The 26,234-nt window shown below is 42.6% G+C and overlaps 1 protein-coding gene across 9 annotated transcripts in view; it reads left to right on the top strand.

Annotated features, from left to right (window-relative positions):
- PNPLA7 (patatin like phospholipase domain containing 7) overlaps positions 1-26,234 on the top strand; it is a 668,718-nt gene that overhangs the window by 370,065 nt on the left and 272,419 nt on the right. For 8 of the 9 annotated variants that reach the window (XR_003858427.1, XM_029614471.1, XM_029614468.1 and 5 more), the window contains one exon: positions 25,513-25,665. Coding sequence is in view for 8 of the 9 variants with exons in the window: in XM_029614471.1 (XP_029470331.1) it covers positions 25,513-25,665 (153 nt within the window). In the remaining variant the exon portion in view is untranslated. The remainder of the gene's footprint in view (positions 1-25,512; positions 25,666-26,234) is intronic. The other variant, XM_029614467.1, reaches the window with a different exon arrangement.

The following is a 26,234-nucleotide window of genomic DNA, read 5'->3' as shown; positions in this document are numbered from 1 at the left end:
TGATACAATCACATCATGCCGGTTTACATATAACAGGGGTGTACAATAAACAACTGAGTAACCTGGAAGTGTAGAAGGAGGCAGTTACAAATAACAAGGTTGATAGAACTGGGAAAAGAGAAAATAAGGAGAGGATAACATTAGATATAGATATTTACATTAGCTATAACATTAGCTATAGATATATACATGGAGAAGGGGTTGAACTGGCTGGGTAACGTATGGTTGATGGTAAGAGAAATTAGTTAGTGTCCGGGAATGCTTGTTTAAACAGCCAGGTCTTAAGTCTTTTCCTGAAGGTTGGGAGGCTGGGTTCATGTCTGAGGTCAGGGGGGATGGAGTTCCATAAAGGAGGGCCGGCTGTTGAGAAGGCCCGATCTCTTAAGGTAATATGTCTGGTGGTTTTGGCCGGGGGAACCTGAAGAGATCTTCGGAGTGCGTCTCTAGTTGGTCTGGAGGAGTTATATATTTGGAAAGGGACTTGTAAGTCGAGTGGGGTATGTTGATGGATGGTTTTGTATATTATGGAAAGAGATTTGTAGAGGATTCTGAAGTGAATTGGCAACCAGTGGAGTTCTTTTAGGATTGGAGTTATATGGTCCCTTCTCCTGGAGTTTGTCAGTAATCGTGCAGTAGCATTTTGTATCATCTGAAGAGGTTTAGTGTGGGAGGAAGGGAGGCCCAGAAGGATAGAGTTACAGTAATCTATCTTAGAGAATATGATAGCTTGTAGAATAGTTCTGAAATCCTGAGTGTGGAAGAGCGGTCTTATTCTTTTCAGTACTTGGAGTTTGTGGAAACAATCTTTGGTGGTTCTGTTGATAGAAGCTTTAAGGTTCATCCGGTTGTCAATTAACACTCCTAGGTCTCTCACTTGTGTGGTTGTAGGGCTAGCTGGAAGATTAGAGATGGAGTTGTTGTTATCTGGGGAAATGAGCAGAAGTTCAGTTTTGGAGGAGTTTAAAACTAGGTTTAGGTTGGATAAGAGGCGTTGTTGGACCTGTCTTACCCCAAAGCAACCTTGCAGCATATGCTATTCTCATGCTCATTTGTTCATAATTTTTGGCTACAAATTTGGCAAACCGTCTCTTCCATCTTCTCCTTTACCCAACCCCTCACCTATGCTATGATTTTTCTTAAAGGAGCAAATTCTTCCCTGGATCTCTCATTGCCCCAATGGAAATTGCTAGATTTTCTATTCACCGTAGCCTTACACAATATCATGTCTAACTGGAAAACGTATTGATCTGCTTTCACATCATTTATGGTGGAACTCGGTGTGTCTGTGTAATAAATATGAAAAGACTATGGCTATCAAATGTAACAGACTAGCTACATGGTCTCAAGTGTGGAAGCCATTAGACGACTATGTTTTATCTTTACCAAAAGATACTGAATCATGATACCATGTAATTTGACACTATGTTTATTCACTTTGACACCTTGAATTTTCTTGCTGATTTCTACATCTTTCTACTTCTCTATTATCTTTCTTTTCTCTCTTCCTTCTTCCTATCTATTGAATGCTTCTAGGACTTTTGATTGCCTAGATACACTATTGGTGTTGACTATCAAGATTCAGTTTTTTTTTCCCTTCAATAATGACTATTTGTAAATTGCATGATTATTGCACGCTTTCAGAGTTCAGTATGGAACTATCTTTGTTACAAGTTGATTATAATAACAATAAAAAGATTAAAACAAAATCACGAGAGGTCTAGAATGGGTAGATATGAATCGGTTATTTAGTCTTTCCGATAATAGACTAGGGGGCACTCCATGAAGTTAGAATGTGGCACATTTAAAACTAATCGGAGAAAGTTCTTCTTCAGTCAACGCACAATTAAACTCTAGAATTTGTTGCCAGAGGATGTGGTTAGTGCAGTTAGTATAGCTGTGTTTAAAAAAGGATTGGATAAGTTCTTGGAGGAGAAGTCCATTACCTGCTGTTAATTAAGTTGACTTAGAAAATAGCCACTGCTATTACTAGCAGCGGTAACATGAAATAGACTTAGTTTTTGGGCACTTGACAGGTTCTTATGGCCTGGATTGGCCACCGTTGGAAACAGGATGCTGGGCTTGATGGACCCTTGGTCTGACCCAGTATGGCCTGTTCTTATGTTCTTTTCAATTTACGTTCAGTGATACCCAGATATAAAGAATTATAGTAATGAATTAATGCACATGACAACATAATTAAATCTTGTAAAGACACATAAGTTTTTAATCTGTGGATGACTCTTAAAATAAAATTGACTTTCACAGACAAGAGACATGTTTAGTCATGAATAGTGTGTGATCCAAATACATCACCAAAATTCAAGTACAGACTTGTTTTAGGAAGGAGGGACAATGCATTTTTTTCAGACCCTAGATGTTTTTTGTTTGACATTACAATCCTTGATATCTGTATATAACCCATCAGCAGTTTTGTAATAAGGATATAAATACATACTTTGGAGAAATAGAAGTAAACAGAAATGCAACGTTTTCAGAGAATGAGCTGTACCAGAACATTGTAAAATGTGTAGCAGCTATTCAGAAAAGTAATTTTAAAAAGTGATCATTTCTTAACCCGAAATTTGAAAGTGAAAAAACATTAGACTATTGAAATGATCCAATATGTATTTTGGAAAATAACAGCAGTACTATGTATAGAAAGCCATAAGCAGTTATTTAAAATCTGTATATGTTTTTGAAAACTCTCCGTAATAAAAAATAATCCTTTTTATGTGTGTTTCCTTTTTCCAAACATACATAATTCTCAGATTTTATAAGAAAATATTTTAATTTGATTCTCAGGATGACCAAGAATGCCTTAAAACAAACCTTTGATAGTATGAGAGGATCAGTTTTTCTTAAAGTACTTTCCATTTTAGGAAACAAAAAATGTTGCTGGTTTTTGAACTAAAGTCTGTGTCCTGTGTCCACAGACAGGGAACTGGAATGTTGTATACTGGGTCCATAATTTTTTTTTTTATATAATTGTATTTTTATTGAATTTAACACAATAACACAAATTAACTTATTCCAGTAATGAGATAAATTTCATAATCATACATAATCATACGTAATGTAGAAACAATTCAAAAAGAAAAAATTGGAAACATCCCCAAAGAGAAATTTCTTCTAATTTAAGAAATAGGGTTGACCAAGATTATCATGCGTGATTATAATTAGAAACAAAAATTATTAATAATAGAATCCTGAACTTACACCCGCCAAAAATCAGTTCTAGCCGAACAACCTGTGGCGAACATTAGGAACGGGAGTCCGTAGCTGGGAAGGCTCAAAAAACAAATAATTTGAATTCTGGTATCTTAGCATACATATACATGTATATCGCAGATTAAACTTCGCTCCATGAGTTAGCGCCTCTGATTTCATAGAAAAAAATTTCCTCCTACATTCTTGAGTAATCCTAGTGATGTCATGAAAAATCCAAACTTTGTGTACATGAAATAACAGATGAGGATTCCAAAGAAAGATTTTCAATACTGAATTTCTCTCGGATAAAAAGGCAAAGGTAATTAACAAAGTTGCCCTTTTTTAAATAGAAGTCTTTCCCTGCAGCACAGCCTCCTTCAGCATGGGCTTGATGAAGATGCCATTGCCTCCTGCAGCCCACACAACTGATAAATCTGCCCCTTTCACTTGGGGCTGCAAGGCCTAATAAGGACATCCTTCCCCTGCAGCTGAAGCTCGTCACTGAGACCGGCAACATGGGAGCCACAATTGGCTGCTGAAAGAAACACATGGGTGCCATGGGACAATTCCAATATATCCGATAGATCTGGAGTTGAATCTGGTTCAGAGTCCTTAGCTATCCCTTCATCTGACATAGGAAGATAGTAGGCCTTAGTTATTACAGGAGTCGCCTCTGAAGGAAATTTAAGAATTTGAACCAAGTAATTCTTAAATAAATCTTTAGGAGAAAGCAATTTAACATAAGGAAAATTTAGTACTCTCAGGTTCAAAATTCTTCAGGTATTTTCCAATGTTTTCGAGTAAATTATGTCATCTTGAACTAATTTATGTTGCACTGATTCCATAGTTGTGATTTTGAAACAAGAATTTCAGATTCTTACATCAAAGGAATCAACTTGACTTTCTGTAGCTAAGACACGCCGATTAGTATCCACAAATATTGCTGCTAGAGAGGTAATAGCATTTTCTAAGGAGACTAAAGCAGTCCAGACAGAGTCCAGTGTTATCACTTTAGGCTGCTCAAGAATTGGTTTTGACAACGGACAAACCAGGTCAGTCCCATCTCCTTCAGACATAGGGATGCTTCCACCTACATAGCTCCAGACAGATTCGAGGCCATGGGAGAATCCGTGGAATCCGTTTCAAACGGATTCACCCAAGGTAAAACTGCATTGGTATCCCTTCTCAGGATCTGAATGATCTTCTCTCCTCTTTGTCCCGATTCTTGAAGAGGCACAATTTCTGAAGGTATATTTGAAATCGTTGAGAATGGAGATGGAGGCACAATCAGCACACCAGGGCTGAGTGACACAGCTTCAGCCAACGGAGCTAGCGATCGCTCAGCGTCTGACTCCGAAGCGGCTCTCCCCTCCAGCGTTGCAGTCAGGGGTACCGCAAAGAAGGTCTGAATCCGGGTTTGGGAGTGCTCGGGAATGGGAGAAGAGCTTGAAATCTCCCTCAACCAAGCTTTCCTCTTTGTATGAGGCATTTCTTTTGAAAAAGCAACTTCTTTAGTGTCCAATTCAGGCAGTGGCCATCTTGGTGGGGGTCCTTAACTTTTGTCCCCTGTCAACCCCACTTTCTCCACACACAGGCATTTTTTTTTTTAATGAGCAAGCCCATAACTCCTCCTAAAACCTGAGACAATTTCCAAAATCTCATTTTGCTCTATAACAAAGTTTTAATTGAACGATGTACATTAGGTACACAATGTATTTTTTTGTTTTTTCGAGGGTACACCGGGGTTCTTGTATCTTATTTCAGAAATGAAAAATCACCTTTCTAACACAAATTAAATCAAAGGCAGAAGATTTTTTCCAACCTTCCCTCTTCTCTGCTTTTTATGAGAAACCCCCAAAAGACAGGTGTGGAAAGTACCTTGTGATTCCTAGGGAAGTCCCCAAAAACTGGCTTTGTATATTTCTGCCAAAACTTATGCTAAAACAAAACCTCTAAGAAATAGTGACAGGCAGAAGCAATTAAACTTCCTTTATTTAGTTACCATATTGCATGCAAACTAATGAAACAGGTTACCATCAGATAACAGGAACCTATTCTAAGAGTCGCAACTTTAATTCACACTTATATATGATCTATAGGCAGTGATTATAAACAACTGACAAATCAGCTGTTGATATTCAAAACTCTGTCAATATGTATGAAGCCCCATCATCCATGTATTAGTCACATGGTTGATCTAATTGCCCTCTTATTAAATATTTTTATTTATTACTATATATGGTAAACTTTAGCTTCTAAAGTGTGTGTTTGTTTCCTAGCATGCATTTAGTTACGAAATCGTTGGATCTCTGCTTTGTTTCTGCCATTTTACTAAGCTCAAATGCACAGTCTCTAATCTTTTGTCAGCTGTTGGGATCAGCTACAAAGGAATTGAAGTAGGAATTCCTGAAACTTTACCACAAAATCCCTTCCTCTTGAAGCTCACAGCTGTCAGAGCCCTAATAAAACTACAGATCAAAATCTTGGGGGACCTCTCCTTGCATCCACTGCAACTGGGGTTGTTCAGGTAACCATTCAGCTCTATGATTACTCAACAGTGAGGATGCTTCTGCAAACTCTTAAGGGCAGTGGAGATGGTAGAAAGGTGTCAGCAGCCATGACAGTAGTGATAAACACAGAGGAGAGGTTTTTCCTGCAGAAAGACATAATAAATTGCAGAAGAAAACAGGCAGACAATATCAAGACTAATCCAACAACCATAAGAAGTATATAATAAGCAGTTTTCTTTTCCAGACCGTTGAACAAAGAACCAATCCCCAAAATATCTCAATCTCCATCTACCATCATATCACCCTCACTGAGCTCATGGGCCTGATTTGCTAATTCTCACAGAGTGAGCACTAATTTCTGAATGTCCCCTTGCTTATCAATGTAGGTACAACAGGAGATATATATAAGAACATAAGAAATTGCCATGCTGGGTCAGACCAAGGGTCCATCAAGCCCAGCATCCTGTTTCCAACAGAGGCCAAAAACCAGGCCACAAGAACCTGGCAATTACCCAAACACTAAGAAGAACCCATGCTACTGATGCAATTAATAGCAGTGGCTATTCCCTAAGTATAATTGATTAATAGCCATTAATGGACTTCTCCTCCAAGAACTTATCCAAACCTTTTTTGAACCCAGCTACACTAACTGCACTAACTACCTTCTCTGGCAACAAATTCCAGAGCTTTATTGTGCGTTGAGTGAAAAAGAATTTTCTCTGATTAGTCTTAAATGTGTTACTTGCTAACTTCATGGAATGCCCCCTAGTCCTTCTATTAATTGAAAGTGTAAATAACCGAGTCACATCTACTCGTTCAAGACCTCTCATGATCTTAAAGACCTCTATCATATCCCCCCTCAGCCGTCTCTTCTCCAAGCTGAACAGCCCTAACCTCTTCAGCCTTTCCTCATAGGGGAGCTGTTCCATCCCCTTTATCATTTTGGTTGCCCTTCTCTGTACCTTCTCCATCGCAACTATATCTTTTTTGAGATGCAGCGACCAGAATTGTACACAGTATTCAAGGTGCGGTCTCACCATGGAGCGATACAGAGGCATTATGACATTTTCCGTTCTATTAACCATTCCCTTCCTAATAATTCCTAACATTCTATTTGCTTTTTTGACTGCTGCAGCACACTGAGCCGACGATTTTCAAGTATTATCCACTATGATGCCTAGATCTTTTTCTTGGGTGGTAGCTCCTAACATGGACCCTAACATCGTGTAACTACAGCAAGGGTTATTTTTCCCTATGTGCATCACCTTGCACTTGTCCACATTAAATTTCATCTGCCATTTGGATGCCCAATCTTCCAGTCTTGCAAGGTCCTCCTGTAATGTATCACAGTCTGCCTGTGATTTAACTACTCTGAATAATTTTGTATCATCCGCAAATTTGATAACCTCACTCGTCGTATTCCTTTCCAGATCATTTATATATATATATATTGAAAAGCATGGTCCCAATACAGATCCCTGAGGTACTCCACTGTTTACCCTTTTCCACTGAGAATATTGACCATTTAATCCTACTCTCTGTTTCCTGTCTCTCAACCAGTTTGTAATCCACGAAAGGACATCGCCTCCTATCCCATGACTTTTTAGTTTTCGTAGAAGCCTCTCATGAGGGACTTTGTCAAATGCCTTCTGAAAATCCAAATACACTACATCTACCGGTTCACCTTTATCCACATGTTTATTAACCCCTTCAAAAAAATGAAGCAGATTTGTTAGGCAAGACTTCCCTTGGGTAAATCCATGTTGACTGTGTCCCATTAAATCATGTCTTTCTATATGCTCTACAATTTTGATCTTGAGAATAGTTTCCACTATTTTTCCCGGCACTGAAGTCAGGCTCACTGGTCTATAATTACCCGGATCGCCCCTGGAGCCTTTTTTAAATATTGGGGTTACATTGGCCACCCTCCAGTCTTCAGGTACAATGGATGATTTTAATGATAGGTTACAAATTTTAACTAATAGATCAGAAATTTCATTTTTTAGTTCCTTCAGAACCCTAGGATGCATACCATCCGGTCCAGGTGATTTGCTACTCTTTAGTTTGTCAATCTGGCCTACTACATCTTCCAGGTTCACAGTGATTTCGTTCAGTTCGTCTGAGTCATCACCCCTGAAAACCATCTCTGGAACTGGTATCTCCCCAACATCCTCATTAGTAAACACGGAGGCAAAGAATTCATTTAGTCTTTCTGCAATGGCCTTATCTTCCCTAAGAGCCCCTTTAACCCCTCTGTCATCTAATGGTCCAACCGACTCCCTCACAGGTTTCTTGCTTTGGATATATTTAAAAAAGTTTTTATTATGAGTTTTTGCCTCAATGGCCAACTTCATTTCAAATTCTCTCTTCGCCTGTCTTATCAATGTTTTACACTTACCTTGACAATGCTTATGTTTTATCCTATTTTCTTCAGATGGATCCTTCTTCCAATTTTTGAAGGATGTTTTTTTGGCTATATGACTTGGCAAACTCCTCCTCCTTTGGCCAACAACATTTCCAAGACCATATGATTGTTCAGGACCACCCGAGCTAGAGAAGAGACTTCTTGCTGCAAAGCACCGATGGCTATTCCGCTTTGATTGGCTATGTTTTCAACAGTGGAAGTTCCCCCACAGCCCACTCTGGTAGGACACAACCTTTAGTTCAAATCATAGTATTTTTATTATAAAGTGTTCTATATAGTCCTGCATAGCCACTGAAATATTAGACCAAAAGTTTTGCCAGATATCCAGGCAGGCAGCCATGGTTGTTATTGTTTAAGTTACACTTCCTCCGTAGAAGTAAACTTACGTGGCACTGGATCTGGGCACATACTCATGCATGTATTTACGTGCACATCTTTTGTCCCCACCCTGGAACACCCAAGCCATGCCCCTTTTAGAAAACAAGTAAGATGCACCCACATGTAGGCGGCTTTTAAAATATGGCAGGCACGTGTAAACCCTACATGATTGTGCATCTTCCGATTTTGGCATGTGCCGGGCTTTTAAAATTCATTTTTAATTGTTTATCACATAAGCGGCTGAATTTTAAATCGGCCACACATGCAAATTCCGGTGGTTACGTGTGGGGCCGGGCCCTGCGTGCATTTAACTGCTGATACACACACAAGTGCCGGGCCCTTAAAAGGGGGCGGGGCGGGGTCTGGGCAGGATGGAGCCTGGCCAGGACAGCGGCCATTAGCCACTATCCCGGGGATGCGTGCGTAGGCAGCCGGCCAGCGCGCACAAACTACTTCTGCTCCAAAGGAGCAGTAAGTAGTGAAACAAAAGAAGATTAAGTTGAAATGAAGGGTTTAGGTGGTGGGTAGGAGAGGGGAAGAGGGGAGGGGGTTTCGGTAGGGGGGTATGGAAGTTCCCTCCCAATCTGCTCCTTAATTAGAGTGGACTGGGAGGGAACTGGGGTAGGCTCAGTTGCATCACCACATGTAATTTAGTTAAATTCTCCCCCTGCGCTCACCACCTGCATGCGCGGATTATAAAATCCAGCACGCATGTGGCACACGGATTTTATAACATGCGTGTGTCAGCGCGCACATGGACATGCATACGCACCTTTTAAAATCTACCCCTAAATGCACATTCTTGATGCACAGAGAATTAGTCCATTTTTTTCCATCTGTCAGCATTCATTGTTTTGTCTTTAGTACTAGAGGGTCAATAAGTCTGTGATTCTTTTTCTATTCACATCTTTTAGGAAAAAAAAAATAAGGGGACATGCCACCCATAGATTTCATTAAGCATGTGTTTATATCATTCTTTATTATGATTAATTTTCAAAATACACATACCGTTTACAAAAAAACAAAAATGCTTATGGAATTCTATACATAGTATTGTTGTTTCAAAATATATTTTGGGGTTGCTTCAAACATCTACAACATTTTTCATTTCTGAAAAAGATACAAGAACATCATTGCCGTCTGGGGGTTCTCTGCATTTTTGGCAGACTTGTTCAGATCCATAACCATATTTACATCTTCATTACAAAGCCCCAGTATCTCCATCTTATACCCTGCCAGCATCAATTCACTTATGACATGTTCACGACATAGTCTATTGTGAGCGCTTTTTAGTTTCTACTCTTCCACGTGCCAGCACCATTTCATATAATCATGATATTTTTAAGATACATGCCTCATGGTCGTCATGTAGGACCGCGTACCAACATTTCTTTACAACACAGTGCGCAACTGATTATATGGGTGAATTAAATATGCTTTTATGATAAAGTGAATGGTTATTTGTTTACAAAGCCCCATTTTATTCCATCTCGTGTCCCCCACATCCTCTGCTTTCGAAGCCCATTTGCGATCTTTGGAGTTGATTTTAAAAGGAGCATGCACACGATTCCCGGCACGAGCACATGGACACGCCAATTTTATAACATGCATGTGTCATCGCACACGTTATAAAATATGATATCCGCGCGCACATGAGCGCCAGATTATAACATCTGTGCGTGTGTATGTGGGCGGCCCACGACTCGTGCGCAAAGGGGGGAGCATTTTAAAAAGCAGAGTGCATCAACGCAAGTAGGGCTTTCCCAGTTCCCTCCCAGTCCGCTGCAATTAAGGAACAGACTGGGAGGGAACTTCCCTATACCCCTATCTAACCTTCCTACCTTTTCCCCTCTCCTCCCAGACCCTTAACCCCTTCCTAGCTATTAGATTTTTTTTTTTGTAAGTTACCTTACTGCTCCTTCAGAGCAGCAGTAGACTACACTTGCCAGATGGCTGCCGGCAAGTGTTTTCTTGGGACAACGGCTGCCAGCAAGTGCTTCCCCGGGACAACGGCTAATGGCACTGTCCTGACCCACTTCTCCTCTCCCCGCCCAGCCCCTGCCCCCCAGCCCACTCCTTTCTTGAGGCCCGGCACTTCGGCGCATATCAGGGGTGTTACGCGCATGGCCAGGCCCTTTGCAAAATGTGTGTGGTGTGCGCAGGGCCCAGCCACACCCATAACCCCCAAAATTTACACGTGTGGGCTTCTGAAAATTAGGGCTTTTGTGTTTACCTTCCACATCTTCCAGTTCGTCGTCGTTGCAAGCGCAGAAACAGCTCATGCAGAATACCTTGACCAATAGTGGGTCTCCTGCATCTTCATTTTCTTCAGTCAACGAAGATCCTTCAGTGAGCTAGAACATAAAATGTTTACAAGATTGAGAAAGCCGTTCTAAAGACTAGTTCATTTTCTGTCATAATATCCACAGAAATAAAGTTTTAAAATCATGCGCTTACCTCTGCTACCATGCATGAACAATCTGCTTTTAGTTTAAAGTAATCCATCATCTCAGCATCTGTAACTGTGTAGTACAGTTCCATGTCCATACAATCTATACTGCTGTCGCCATTGCCTACGTCCGCCACTGGATCTCATTTTCTCGGTCCTCTTTGTTATCAAATAATTCTTGGGAATCAAACAACTTTTGTGCCAATGGTATCTTGTCTATCTTTGCATCAGTTGACCCCTCTTCGCATTATCTTTCCACACTGGTAATGCTCCCCAGAGATTCCATCAAAATTCCTACAGCCAGTTGCCCCTCCAGTTATGCTTTAAGAATGAGGTTCCCTAAGAACATCATGGAGAATTTGCCCCTCTTTGAGAATGATTGGATCTTCCCCTCTTTCTATCATCTATTTTTCAGGGGTGGGGGAGCGGTTCTCTGTCTACTTTTATTGCTCATTTTTTGGGATTCAAATAATTTTTGCTCTAATGGCATCTCATCTTTACGTTGTATGGCCCCTCTTTGGCCAATCATGCACAATTCCTATAGCCTGGTAAGCTTCCCTTCAATTTTCCTAAGTATGTAGCAGGAATTAACACTCCACCTTGAGAATCTGGAGTTGGCCTCCTCTTTCTAGAGCCTGTCTTTCAAGGGTTTTGTAGGGAACCATTTATTTAAACAAGGTTATGGTACAGCTTTTTTTTTTTTTTTTTTTTTAAACTTGCTGGGGGTTTGTCTTATTCGGCAGCTTCCACCTGTCATTTTTCTGTAGATATGCCTCTGCCTTGCCCCCAGCACTCAACATAGACATGTTCAGACTTGTTGCTCCCTAGTCCTATCCGTTCCAACACCATAAGAAAAAAGATATTCTTGGCTTGTCTGAGAATATTACTTTATAGTCTTGTAAAGTCAACATTTAATTTATATACATATTCCTAATGGCCCAAAAGGACATATTACAAACAGTTGCAGAAAGCACGTTATGAGTGGAGGAGTAGCCTAGTGGTTAGAACACTGGACTCCGAAACAGGGAAGCCAGGGTTCAAATCCCTGCCACTCTGTGGGCAAGTCACTTTACCCTCCATTGCCTCAGGTACAAAAATTGAGATTGTGAGCCCTCTGGAGACTCGAAATACCTCGAGTATAAAAATGTATAAAATCTGCCTTTGTATAAAATCCAACTTGTGTTGGAAAGGTGATTTGTCATTTCTGAAAAAAGATACAAGAACACCAGTTTACTCTCAGAAAAGTAAAAATGCATTATATACCTAACATTCATCACTCAATTAAAAATATCTTACAGAAAGTGTCTCAGGTTTTGGGAGTGATTATGGGCTTGTTCATTATAAAAAAAAAAAAATGCCTATGTATGTCGAGAAAGTAATGCTGTGAGAAGGGCAAAAACTACAGGACCCAGTATGTAACTGTCTGTCTGTGGACACAGGATACAGACTTTAGTTAAAAAAAAAATAGCTAAATGTTATGTTTCCTAAAATACAAGTACTAAACGAAAAAACTGAACCGCACATACTATCAAAGTTTTGCTTTAAGGTATCCAGGCATATTCTTGATCATCATCCTGAGAATCAAATTAAAATATTTTGTTACAAAATATGAGAATTATGTAAGTTTGGAAAAAGGGAATACACATAAAAAAGATTGTATTTTATTACGGATTGTTTTTAAAGACATTATAGACAAGATTTTAAATAGCTGCTTATGGCATTCTTTCCATAGTACCGCTGTTCTTTTCCAAAATACATATTGGATCATTTCAATAGTCTATAATGTTTTTTCACTTTTAAATTTTGGGTTAAGAAATGACCACTTTTTAAAATTATTTTTCTGAAAAATAGCTATATTTTACAGTGTTCTGGTACAGCTCATTCTCTGAAAGAGGCTACATTTCTGTTTCTTTCTATTTCTCTAAGGTATGTATTTATATCCTCCTTTATTACCAAATGTTTGATGGGTTATCTGCAGATATCAAGGATTGTAATGTTAAACAAAAAACATCTAGGGTCTGAAAAATTTGCATTGACCCCACTTTCCAAAACAAGTCTGAACTTGCCTCTGCATTGTTTATACTTCAAGACATGCCAGAGCATGTTATGATAAAAGGAAAAAAAAAGAATTTTCTGTCACAAGCATGAAAAAGGGAGGAAGGGAAATATTCCCAGGGTGGATCAAACTACAGAGCGTCGCATGTACCGTTCTTGAGTGTTGAGTCTGCTATCAATAAGGAGGAGCCTGGAGATGACATCATCCCTGATGGATCTAACAAACTAGTTTTTCCCTTCTTTTCCACTTCTCCCAAAAGGTATGCCTAAGCATACGCTGGTGTATGTGGAAAAAGAACACAGAAAGATTTTTTCCTTTTACTAACATTAACTACACATTAAAAAAAAACACAGCTGTTTGCTCGAGTTGGCATCATCGAAGATGGCTGCCTCCTTTTAGTTGTGATGCCTCCTTTTAGTTGTGATGTCATTTCTAGTGATGTCATCCAAGATGGACTCCCCAGGGCACCAGCTGCTATCTTAAAAAACATATTTCCAAGAGCAAAAGGGGGTATGGTTTGGGAGGGGTTAAAATGAATGTCAACAAATGGGCGATCCTAAAGTTGGACACGGGGTGGGACTTTGACAGAGTAAATGCTGGATTAGAGGAGGGCTGTGGGTGGGGCTTAACCTGGAAGTGAATACTGTTTGGCTTAGCTGCCTGCCCCTCACTTGTCAAAACAAAGTTTGACAAATGCTGTAGTCATTGTCTACTGCGGCCCCTAAGAACTAGATTTAAAATTTGTGCAAAAGTAAAGCTGGCGGGCCAGTTTGCTTACACACCTCTGAAACAACACAGTTGATGTTCCTATAATAAGATTTAAGTTGGGGTTTTATGACACACTGCATGCCTCGCCATACTGTTTGCCATGGTGTGGAGGAGTATGTTGTCAATGGATCCTTCTTATTTGCTGTATGTTTGTCTGCTTTATAACATTATGGATGCTTTACTACCTGGGGCTTTTTTTTCTTTTATCTTGAGATGGACAGTTAATTCTTCAGTTCATGTCTGGTATAGTATAACCTTGGTTTGAGAGTCATATTTAAATATTCTGAGTTAATTTTCAAAGACTGTCGAACTTTCAAGTACCCCCAGGCCTGCAAGCTAATGTTCAAAGATAATCCCATTGAACGGAGTTTCTCACTGAAAATTCAGGGCTGGCAGGGCCTGTACCCATGGTGAAATACATGTGCAGATTTCAAAATTAAAACACTTTCGGGTAAATTTTCAGAACCCGAGCGCATTTTCGAAACAGCCCAACCACGTGCATGTCTCTCGGTATGTACAGAAGTGCCTGGCTCTGTGAAAGGGGAGGGGGGGGGGGGGGCGGGACGGGGTCTGGGTGGGGCAAGGGGCCAGCTGGGACAGCAGCCATTATTTCACCAGCAGAGTTGAAGTAAGTTTTAAAACAAAAAAATTCTAATAGTTGGGGGGGATTGGGGAGGAGAGGGGAAAAGGCAGTAAGAGTAGGTAGGGTGATAAGGAAGTTTCCGTCCAGTCCGCTCCTTAATTTGAACGGACTGGGAGAGAACTGGGAATGACCCGATTATGTCGCCGTGCATTTTTTTTTTAATTACCCCCCTTTGATCATGCGAGTCGCTACCCACTCGCACATGCACGTGCCAGTATAAAATCGGGCGCATGTGAGTATCGTATTTTATAACATGCGCACAGCTATGTGTGAATGTTATAAAATCGGCACGTCTTTGAAAATCTACCTCTTTGTGCCTTTGCCTTCCCTACCCTATTTCTGGCCCTTTCCCTTTTTCCATGGTGAAAAGTGTGGATGCTGAGAAGAGGGCAATTTTGAGTCCATGATTTTATGTAACTGCTTAGTTACTTGGGCAAATCCCTTCGAAAATTGTTTTCCCTATTAATAATTTTGGGTTATACAAACTGCATAAAGTTAAATCTATTTTCCTAGCATGTAGCAGATGGACTCAGGACCAATGGGTATACTGTACTCCTGATAGCAGTTGGAGACGGATCAGATTTCAACCTGACGTCAGCCCTAGTACATATACCCCTGCAGGAAGTGCAGCTCTTCAGTATTTTCCATCTCCATAGCAGTTAGGGACTCTATGCACGCTCGCACAGCGTCAGAGTAATTTTACCAAAGAAAACCAAAATAAGAAATCTTACCTCTACAGACGAGCCCCGCTCTCCTGTGGTGACACCCATTGGGTCCCTCCCTCAGTTGACAATTCCCGAGATGATTTCTGCGATCCCTCTGAGGTAAGCCTCGGTCCGGTGGCTGACACTCTGTGGGGACCTAGCCCCAGACATCGGGTGAGGCTGAGAGGCAGCGGGTGCAACTTCGAGTGTGGTGGTTAAGGTATTTTCCCTCTCCCCCCGCAGCCGGAGACTGGCCGGAACGAGACCGGGAAGCACCGAGACAAGGTAAGGTAGAAATCTATTTAAAAGTCTCCGGTCTCCGAAGCTTGAGGAGCTGCACAGGTCTCCAGCCGGGACCAGTGCCACCGGGTTGATCTGCCCTAGCAAGGCTAGACCCCGGTCAGATCCGAGGGTCCTCCCACATGGATACCCTCCGAGATGGTCGCCATATTGTCCGCATGGTCGCCGTCACCATTTTGTTCTGTTCGCTGCCCTGTCCGCTGTTCCGAGCCGTGCGCTCAAATACCTTGTGCGCACAACATTGCGCCCACAAGTGACGCTCATAGCCACACGCTTACTGTGCCAGGCGCATAACTTCGACCTGTGCGCACAACAGCGCGTACATCTCCCTGAGCGCGCACCAAACCTACGCGCACAACTTCGACGCACCGGAGCGCACAACTGTATTTTACGCACACAAGCCATGGCACCACCGGAAAAGAAATTCAAGGCTCAGGGTCTTTGCCCAGCAAGCCACATTAGAGCTGCACAGCATGAGGAGGCCATGGCCCTGTGTATACAGTGAGAAGAGGCCCTAGGGGATCCAAATCATGGTCCTCCCCAGCCAGTACCGGGTTCCGGCCTCTCGAACAGTACGCCGGACCTAGCATTGCACAGCGGGACCCCCCCCCCTCAAACGGGACTCCCCAGGGACATATGGTGCCCCTTAGTCTAGACCCAGCATCTAGCTCCTGGGTGGAATTCTTCAAAGGTCTGCATACCTTCGTCCACATGCAACTGGGGCCTCCTATAATACTGCCACAGGCTCCACCAGAGGACCTCAACATCTCAGGACCCTCTATGCACAAGGAAGCGATGCCACCGCCCAGAAGTCCCACCTTCGGGGACACGGACAACTCTGATGAGGATTCAGAACCCCTGGAGGAAGGGGAACTCCCTCTGGGGACAGAGCATCACTGAACCATGAGATGCTTCTTCACCAAGGACGAGCTTCCAGACCTGGTCACACACAGCTTAAAAGAGCTTGCTATCCCGGGCATAAGTGCCTCAAGGGAACCTAAAATGAACCCCCTACTAGAGGGACTCCGTCAGACCTCCCATCATTTCCCACTATTACAAGCCGTCCAGCAACTAATTGACCTGGAATGGGATGCCCCGGAAACTACGTTCAAAGGGGGGGGGGCGGGCTCTGGTAGCCATGTACCCTCTGGACCCAACCGCCCAAGATCTCCTGGCATGTCCGAAAGTGGATGCCATGGTCTGCGCGGTCTCGAAGCGCACTACTATCCTGGTGGAGGGAGGAGCAGCCTCAAGAATGCTCAAGACAGACGTCTGGAATCTATCCTCAAACAGTCCTTTGACGTCTCCGCTATGTCTTTTCAGATTGCGGCCTGCTGTGCTGTGGTGACATGCGCCTGCTTATCACAGACAGGAACAACACTCCCTGGGGAGGCCCTGGAACCAGCAATATCATTCCTCGTGGACGCCGCTTCTGATCTGGTGTACACGCAGCTAGAGGAGTGCCATCCGCCGTGGCAGCCAGAAGACAACTCTGGCTCCGAAACTGGTCGGCCGACACATCCTCCAAAACGAGACTCACAAGGATGCCTTTCAAGGGAACATTCCTGTTCGGAAGCGAACTAGAGAAACTAGCCAACAAATGGGGCGAATCCCCACTGCCGTGGCTACCGGAGGACAGGAATAAGAGAAACCAGCGATCCTTCCCCGAACCTCCAGGGGCAGAGGATCACAGCGCTTCAACCCATATAGAAGCACATATCAAATGGCCTGCCCCGCAGGCCGAAGCCAGTCCTTTCAGAACGAGCACAACAAAAGGGGAGCCAGCTCAGGCCCAGGCCCCAGCCGCACCCCACAATGAAAATCAGCCGACCCATCCAAAGGAAGAAGCTATGGGGGCAGACTTGCCCTATTCTACCAAAGATGGGTCGAGATAACGTCGGACAAGTGGGTCCTATCCATCATTCGAGAGGGATATTACCTGGATTTCCACCACCTCCCTCCGGACAAGTTTGTGGAATTCCCCTGCCACGACCTTTCCAAGAGGATGGCAGTGGAAGCTACACTGACCAGATTGCTAGCCTTAGAGGGTATAACACCGGTGCTTCCACGACAAATAAATACTGGACATTATTCCATCTATTTTATCGTCCCCAAGAAAGAAGGAACGTTCAGACCCATCCTGGACCTCAAGGCTGTCAACTGTTACCTGAAGGAAGATTCCTCGCTTCCGCATGGAAACCCTACGCTTGGTAATAAGGGCGATACAACCAGGAGAGTTCCTTACATCCCTGGATCTGTCGGAAGCCTACCTACACATTCCGATCCATCAAGAGCATCAGCATTTTCTACGCTTCTAGATCCTGGACCATCACTACCAGTTCTGGGCACTACCATTCGGGTTAGCCACTACACCCTGGACGTTCACCAAGATCATAGTGGTGGTGGCAGCAACACTGAGGAAGGAAGGAATCCGCGTGCACCTTTATCTGTATGATTGGCTGATCAGGGCGAAATCCCCAGAGGAAAGCCACCAGGCAACCAACAGAGTCAAAACTCTACTGGAGAGCCTCGGGTGGGTGGTCAACACAAACAAGAGCTGCCTGCAGCCCTCCCAATCTCTAGAATACTTGGGAGTCCAGTTCGACACCAAACAAGACAATGTCATCCTGACACCAACAAGGAGATCAAAACTGATGACCCAGTTACGAACCCTGTTGAGTGAACTTCGCCCCACAGCATGGGACTACCTACAAGTCCTCGGCCTCATGACATCCACACTGGAAGTAGTGCCATGGGCCTGAGCTCACATGAGACCCCTACAGCACTTACTACTATCACGATGGAATCCACTGTCCCAGAACTACACCGTCCGTCTTCAGCTCCCGGACAGAGTTCGGTCCCGACTACGATGGTGGCTACAAGAAGGCCATCTGAGCCAGGGAACGAGACTATCCTCACCAGCCTGGATCCTGTTCACCACGGATGCCAGCCTACGATGATGGGGAGCACACTGCCAGGAGCTAACCGCCCAAGGGCAATGGAACAAAGAAAAGTCGGGATGGAACATCAATCGCCTAGAAGCCCAGGCAGTCAGACTAGCCTGCCTACGGTTCGGTCACAGACTCCGAGACAAAGTGGTCAGAGTAATGTCGGACAACGCCACAACAGTGGCCTACGTCAACCGTTAGGGATGAACCGGAAGCCAACAGGTGGCTCTGGAAATAGACCCCCTAATGTCATGGGCGGAAGCGAATCTTCAAGAGATCTCAGCCATCCACATCGCCGGGAAAGACAATGTCGCTGCGGATTACCTCAGCAGAGAAAGTCTAGACCCAGGAGAATGGAGGCTGTCGACCACAGCATTCCAATTGATAGTAAACCGTTGAGAACACCAACCATGGACCTCCTGGCAAACTGGTCCAATGCCCAAGTGCCCAGTTTCTTCAGCCGCAGGCGGGATCCCCAGTTCCAGGGAATCGATACCCTGGTACAAACCTGGCCCCAAGAGACTCTGTTATATGCCTTCTTGCCATGGCCCCTATTGGTCGCAATCATCCACAGGATAGAACACCACAGAGGACCAGTACTTCTAGTGGCCCCGGACTGTCCAAGAAGACCATGGTACGCAGACATGCGAAGACTGCTGAAAGGGAGCCCCCCCCCCCCGCTACCTCCACACAGAGACCTGCTCCAACAGGGACCGATCCTCCACAAGGATCCAGCTCGATTCTCTCTTACGGTCTGGCCATTGAGAGGACTCGTCTGAGGAAGAGTGGATACTTGGGGGCAGTAATTGACACCCTACTCCGAGCACGCAAGTTCTCCACATCCCTAACATACATAAGGATTTGGAGAGTATTCGAAGCCTGGTGCGTGGACCGCGACATCATACCACACTCAGTCAAAATTCCTGCGATTTTGGAATTCCTGCAGAACGGCCTACAAAAGGGATTGTCTCTCAACTCCATCAAGGTACAGGTGGCCGCATTCTCATGCTACGGAACCAAGAGTGAGAGCGGCAGCATAGCCTCTCACCCAGATGTCTCCTGCTTTCTGAAAGGAGTCAAGCAGATCCGACCACCCCTAAAGTGGCCGGTGCCTCTTTGGAACCTCAATCTGGTCCTAGATTTCCTAGCAGGAATCTCCTTCAGACCTCTCCGTGGCCTGTCTCTCTGACTATTAACATTGAAGACAGCCTTCCTGCTGGCAGTCTGTTCGGCCCGTCATATATCCGAGCTACAAGCACTGTCCTACTGGGAGCCGTTCCTCCGACTCACCCCTGGAACTATCCAGTTACGCACAGTTCCATCGTTCCTCCCCAAAGTGGTGTCTCACTGCCATCTCAACCAAACCATTTCGCTACCATTGCCAGATGAACATAAGAATTCGGAAGAAGCTCGATGTCTACGCCATCTCACCGTCGGCAGACTCCTAGTCCAATACCTGGAAAGGTCGGAATCTGTATGAAAGACGGACCATCTATTCGTCCTTGACAATGGGAAGAAGCAAGGAGAAGCGGCCTCTCGAGCAACCATAGCCCGCTGGATCAAAGAAGTCATCAAGGCGGCCTATGTAGAAGCAGGCAAGCCACCGCCTTTACAAGTCAAGGCCCATTCTACTAGAACCCAGGCAGTGTCCTGGGCGGAAACCAAGATGCTGTCACCCGCTGAGATCTGCAGGGCGGCGACATGGTCCTCCATCCACACCACCTCCAGGTTTTACCGCCTGGATGTTCAGGCTCAGCATTTGCAAGGGCAGTACTAAGTGGGTCACGGGCAGCCTCCCACCCGGCTCGGGAGTAGCTTTTATACATCCTGTTGGTCCTGAGTCCATCTGCTACACGCTAGGAAATGGAGAAATTACTTATCTGATAATTTCATTTTCCTTAGTGTAGACAGATGGACTCAGCATCCCACCCACGGCTGCCGTTACTCATGGACTTCTTGGGGGATTCACGGGTAAGCCATGCTTTCCTTCAGCTAGGACACCCATCCTACCGGGTGTCGACATTTCTTGGTTGAGGGCACTGGCGGTCTCCAGCTATAACCATTTCAACCAGTTCAGATTAATTAAGTTAGCCAAGTTATAAAGTTAATCAAGTTATTCAAATTATTCAGTCATACATATATCCACAATGCTTTTCGAGGAGAATACTAAAGAGTTGCACTTCCTGCAGAGATATATGTACTAGGGCTGACATCAGATTGAAATCTGATCAGCCTCCAACTGCTTTCAGGACTACACTATACCCATTGGCCTTGAGTCCATCTGTCTACACTAAGGAAAATGAAATTATCAGGTAAGTAATTTCTCCATTTCAGTTGCAAAATAAAATATATTTCTTCTTAAAATATTTCTGTTATAAGAAAACAGTACAGGATTAGTGGAAACAAAGTTTATTTTGTTGAATGCAGTAGGTTTAAATGAGGGCAGGCAAAACTTAACTGTTGATGCAGCAAGGAGTTTTGCGCCAGAAAACACATTTTCAAATGGGAGTACTGCTTAACCCCCTTGCATGGAAATCCAATGCAAATGAGGGCATTAAGCATTACTCCCTGATCTAGAGAGACTGCATCTGGCCAGCGTACCTTTTTATAGCATCCTATTTCCAACAGTGACCACTCCAGGCTACAAGTACCTGGCAAGTTTCCAAACACTAAGTAGATCCCATGCTACTGATGCCAGTAATTCTATAACATATACCAATACAAGGGATGCTTGTGTCCTGGAATTACTTATGTACGGTGGCTATTGTTCAAGGACAGCCAATTTTATGGGTGTCCTTCTTTTTAGCCCCGTCTATTAATCTTTATTATCCAAAATTCAATGTAGATTTTCTATTTTGTCTTTTACTTTTTTATCTAAAAAGATCCCCTTATCTCCCCGTTTTTATGAGGCGACCCGCTACTTGTTTGTCAATACTTATCAGGACATCCTGCAGGCAGACGCGATCCCCGCGAGAAGCAATTGAGACGGATGTCCTGATAAGTATTGACAAACAAGTAGCGGGTCGCCTCATAAAACGGGGAGATAAGGGGATCTTTTTAGATAAAAAGTAAAAGACAAAATAGAAAATCTACATTGAATTTTGGATAATAAAGATTAATAGACGGGGCTAAAAAGGACACCCATAAAATTGGCTGTCCTTGAACAATAGCCACCGTACATAAGTAATACCAGGACACAAGCATCCCTTGTATTGGTATATGTTATAGAATTATTATTGAAGGGAAGAGGTTGGTTGATGAACTGATGCCAGTAATAGAAGTGGCGATTCTCTAAGACAACTTGATTAATAGCAGTTAATGGACTTCTCCTTCATGAACTTATCCAAACCTTTTTTAAACCCAGCTACACTAACTGCTCTAACCACATCCCTTGGAAACAAATTCCAGAAACTGGAGTGGTAAAAGCAATGAATTTAGATGTTGAGTCCATAGTTTCCCAAAGATCTTGAGATGAAATGAACCCGAATGGCTCTACATTTGGCTTTTTTCTTGTGTTTTGGATGTTCAAGAACATCTTGCACTACAGTAAGTAATTGAAAAAAAAAAACCAGGTTGCATAGCAGAATTAAGAGAAAAAACCTTTAAAAAGTAGCAGATATAAGGAGGATGGGGTAGCTCAGGGATGCCATAGCCTTTCACCTCTAAGATGGGTATCATAGCTGCAGATTGATATTCTAGGTACAAAATTACAAGACATAGTAGTTTTGCAGTTTGACAAGTACGTCTTCTGCTGATCATCCAGAAAGCTTCATAGAATCAGATTTTCTGTTTATGACTGTAAAACTTAATAAAGCAACAATAAAAAAGTTTTAGCTTTGTGTGCATAGGAACATCCATTTGCTGGCAATTAATGGCCAACACAGTAACCAGTCATAGTCTGAAATTTCTGTATGAATATTTCTTAGCTATTGCTTTAGTGATTGTATAATGAGCCTATTGGTTTTTTTTGGTTTTTTTAATCTTATTACAGTAAATAAATTCTCCTTTTTTTAAAATCTCTTATTCATTTAACCATCCTGGCAGTGCCTTTGCATCTGATCTCCTTGCCATCCAACATACTGTTTATAGCCCAAATATTATTTTGTGACCAAATAAACAGATGATACTCTTTTAGGATCCACCCACAGTCCTGCTCCTTAATCATCAGCAGAACCACAGCAGCAGTATCTGATCTTGTATTCCCCAGTGTAATGTGAGGCACATCAGGATCGACACATGGAAATGGGAGTGGTGAGAGGGTAGTAGAATATATGTTTAATTTTGATGCAAATTGTGCATATTTTTGTGAGTCCTTCAAACCCCCTCCCCCCAAAAAAATTTTGATTTAATGATGTTCATTCTGTAGGCTCTTCAAAACAATTGTGTATATGTATGCTAATTCTATTTTGGTTATGGTCTCAGTGGAGGAGAGGCAGAAAAATACTGTATAAGGAGTAAAAATAGTGCGTCAAAAACGCACGTCCAACCGGGGGCTAACAGTGCGCTTGGCCTGAGTGCACTTTACTGCATTGGCCTGTATATTTGATAATGTTGCAGTCCAAGGTTCCATGAAAGGAACATGCAATAGTAAGGCAAACATCTATAAATATTTTACTTTCAAAGAAATTTGTGTAAAACTGTGGAGGAGTAGATTAATTGTTAGAAGAATAGGCTGCGATCCAGAGAAGCCAGGGTTCAAATCCCACTGCCAATCCTTGTGACCTTGGGCAAGTCACTTTACTCTCTATTGCCTCAGGTACAAACTTACAGGCCGATATAGAACATAAGAACATAAGAAAATGCCATACTGGGTCAGACCAAGGGTCCATCAAGCCCAGGATCCTGTTTCCAACAGTGGCCAATCCAGGCCATAAGAACCTGGCAAGTACCCAAAAACTAAGTCTATTCCATGTAACCATTGCTAATGGCAGTGGCTATTCTCTAAGTGAACTTAATAGCAGGTAATGGACTTCTCCTCCAAGAAAGGTGCATTCAGCTGAATGTTCCTTTCTGCGTGTATTTCAACAAGCATTTTCTGCAGGCAAAATTAACTGCTGATGCAGCAAGGAGTTTTGCGCCAGAAAACACATTTTCAAATGGGAGCGCTGCTTAACCCCCTTGCATGGAAATCCCATGCAAATGAGGGCATTAAGCATTACTCCCTGATCCAGAGAGACTGCATCTGTCCAGCGTACCTTTTATAGCACTGGAAATGTAACCTCTGGTTAGACCTGGAGTTAAGTTTCCCGCGCTATGAAGAAAAAGAGTAAGAATGTTTTTAAAAAGTTTAAAAATAGTCAAAAACTCTCTGGGTAAGTGCTGGCTTGCTGCCTCCACTTACTAGATAATAATGACTTACCCACATAAGTACTGACTTATCTGGAAATCACATTTTACAGATTTTACACGGTTTTTAACTCCTGATGCATTAGCATATCATTAGCTTACTATTTGTTTATTTTAAACATATTTATTTCCCGTCCTTCCTATGTTCAGAGCAGGAAATCTGTTTAAAATAAATAAATAGTAAACTAATACTGGGAGTTAAAAAATAAATAAATCTTGGTGTTAAAAATGTGTGCTAAAGCCAGAACACATTTTATTAGCACCGATATTATTGCATTGGCCTGTTAGATTGTATTAACGAAAAAAAAAACCTGTCCGACAAGATCAGATGCCATGAAGCCTTGGTACATCTGCCTCTTGCTGCACCCTGGTGGTGGCTTTGAAACAGCAGTGTCCCCTAAATGTACCTTTTGCTCTTATATTGACTACCAGGATATTATTTATTTATTTATTTATTTTTAATTTTTATATACCGATGTTCCTGTAAAGAATACATATCGCACCGGTTTACAAGGAACTGAACAACCAATCCCTGCAGAGTAGCATTGTAAAATTGAGACCATATTATGGTGCCTGTCTGTATAAATTAATCTCAAGACTTCAGGTCAGGTTTACTAAAGCTTTGTTAAGGATTTGTTAAAATCCTTGTTTATTTTGTATTTTCACATATCACACATTGAAAATAGGGTATGAGTCTCAGGTTGCATATTTCCAAGAGGCAACTGAATCGAACATTAGTCTCATCATAGTTTAATATTGTTAGCTAATGATTTGCGGATGTTGATTCTTAAAATGCCTTATGTTCCGTTTTCATGGTACAGTAAGTGAGTGTTAAAATGTTTTAAACTAGTGCACTGAATGGATGCCAGCAGAAATGATAGCACTATAACATATGCTAGCACATTCAAGGTCTTAATTTTTCAAAGTAACTTTAATGCTATAGACACTTAAAAGCTTTAAAACCAAGAATATTAAAATAACTACTATAAAACCTAGGGACCACATTCCATTTAGCAGAGAGCCCTGATTAAAACAATATTAGCACCAATTAGACAGGCCGATGCAGAAAGGTGCATTCAGCCAAACACACCTTTCTGTCTGCACTTCAGCGCACATTTTCTGCACACACTGCTGATGCAGCAAGGAGTTTTGCATGCAGAAAATACACTTATCTGACTGAGTAGCAGCAGCCCACAGCAGATAGCCATATAAGTACTGATTTATGTGTCTATCAGCTGCTTCCCGCTGCCAGATAGATGGATAAATCAGTATTTATCCTGGTAAGTGGTAGCTGCTGCCACTTACCCGGACAGCCTGTCAGGGGTGCCTCCAACCCTTCCCTAGTTAAAATGTGTGTTCTACCTGTGCTAAACACTTATTTTACAGTTTTTATATGTTTTGGGTTTTTTTTTTTAACTTCGATGCTTTAATGTATCATTAGCTTACTGTATTGGGAGATTTAAAAAAAATCTTGGTGTTAAAATGATTCGCTAAAAACGTTTGCACATTTTATTAGTGCCAAGATTATTGCATTGGCCTGAGAGTGTGGTAGAATGAAATATAAAACTTTGATCAATAAAAATTTTTTCTGTAGGCACAAAATGGGAAAAAATCCTTTTTAAGTAAGGCCATAATATACAGCATCTTATACTACCTATATAAATGGAATTTTTATCAAAAGCAGATAACATATCTGTGGTAGCTGTATGGGATCCAGACTTCCAAGTGGTTTGGGATGAGCTGTAATGTGAGTTTTTTTTTAATTTTTTTTTTTTTAGCAGGTCATGGAATTGGAATTCACACCATGGGTAATAAGTGGGATGCAGGAAACCCTGCCAGCAATCTGTCTACTGTCTCTATCCTGCCAGTATCTGAAGATGTGCCTCTTACAGCATTTACTCTGGAGCTCAAACATGCCCTCAACGCTATTGGTAAGACAACATGGTGTTTTACATATCTCAATTAGAAATACTGAAAAAATGATTTCTAAACAAATTAATTCACCCTCTCCTCATGCTCCTCCAGCACTCACTCTATCCTCGTGACTTGTAACCCCTTTTCCCAGCATTCACCCCCTCCCGATGCTTCCTCCTGCTTGCACCCACTTGCCTTTCCCCTAATATACTCTTTACTCTCCCACTAGCATTCACCCTTTCCTCATCATTGCCTCGCCCAACTCATGCTTTCCCCCAACTTTCACCTGCTAAACCACCCTCCCACAGCATTCACCCCTTCCTTTTGATTCCTCCAGAATTCACCCAGCTTGCAACCTCAGTCCTTTGTCTCCCTGGCCCCACATCATTCATCCACTCACTTGCCTCATTGGTGCTCTTCTATTCTGAATAGAAATTAAAAGGGGGGAAGGTTTCTATGAAAATCCTGTGGAGAGGGGCACAAATGTAAAAGAGCAGTATGTGTGGGGGTGTCTTCTTCCAAAAATGGGAGCTTTCCTGCCTTACTCTCTGTGCAGGTGGAAGTGGCCCAAAATGATTCCACATAC

The sequence above is a fragment of the Rhinatrema bivittatum genome, chromosome 8, assembly GCF_901001135.1.
Source record: "Rhinatrema bivittatum chromosome 8, aRhiBiv1.1, whole genome shotgun sequence".
In the NCBI taxonomy this organism is placed as follows: domain Eukaryota; kingdom Metazoa; phylum Chordata; class Amphibia; order Gymnophiona; family Rhinatrematidae; genus Rhinatrema; species Rhinatrema bivittatum.
The sequence above is the reverse complement of the archived record's forward strand: the minus strand, read 5'-3'. Positions and strand labels throughout refer to the sequence as shown.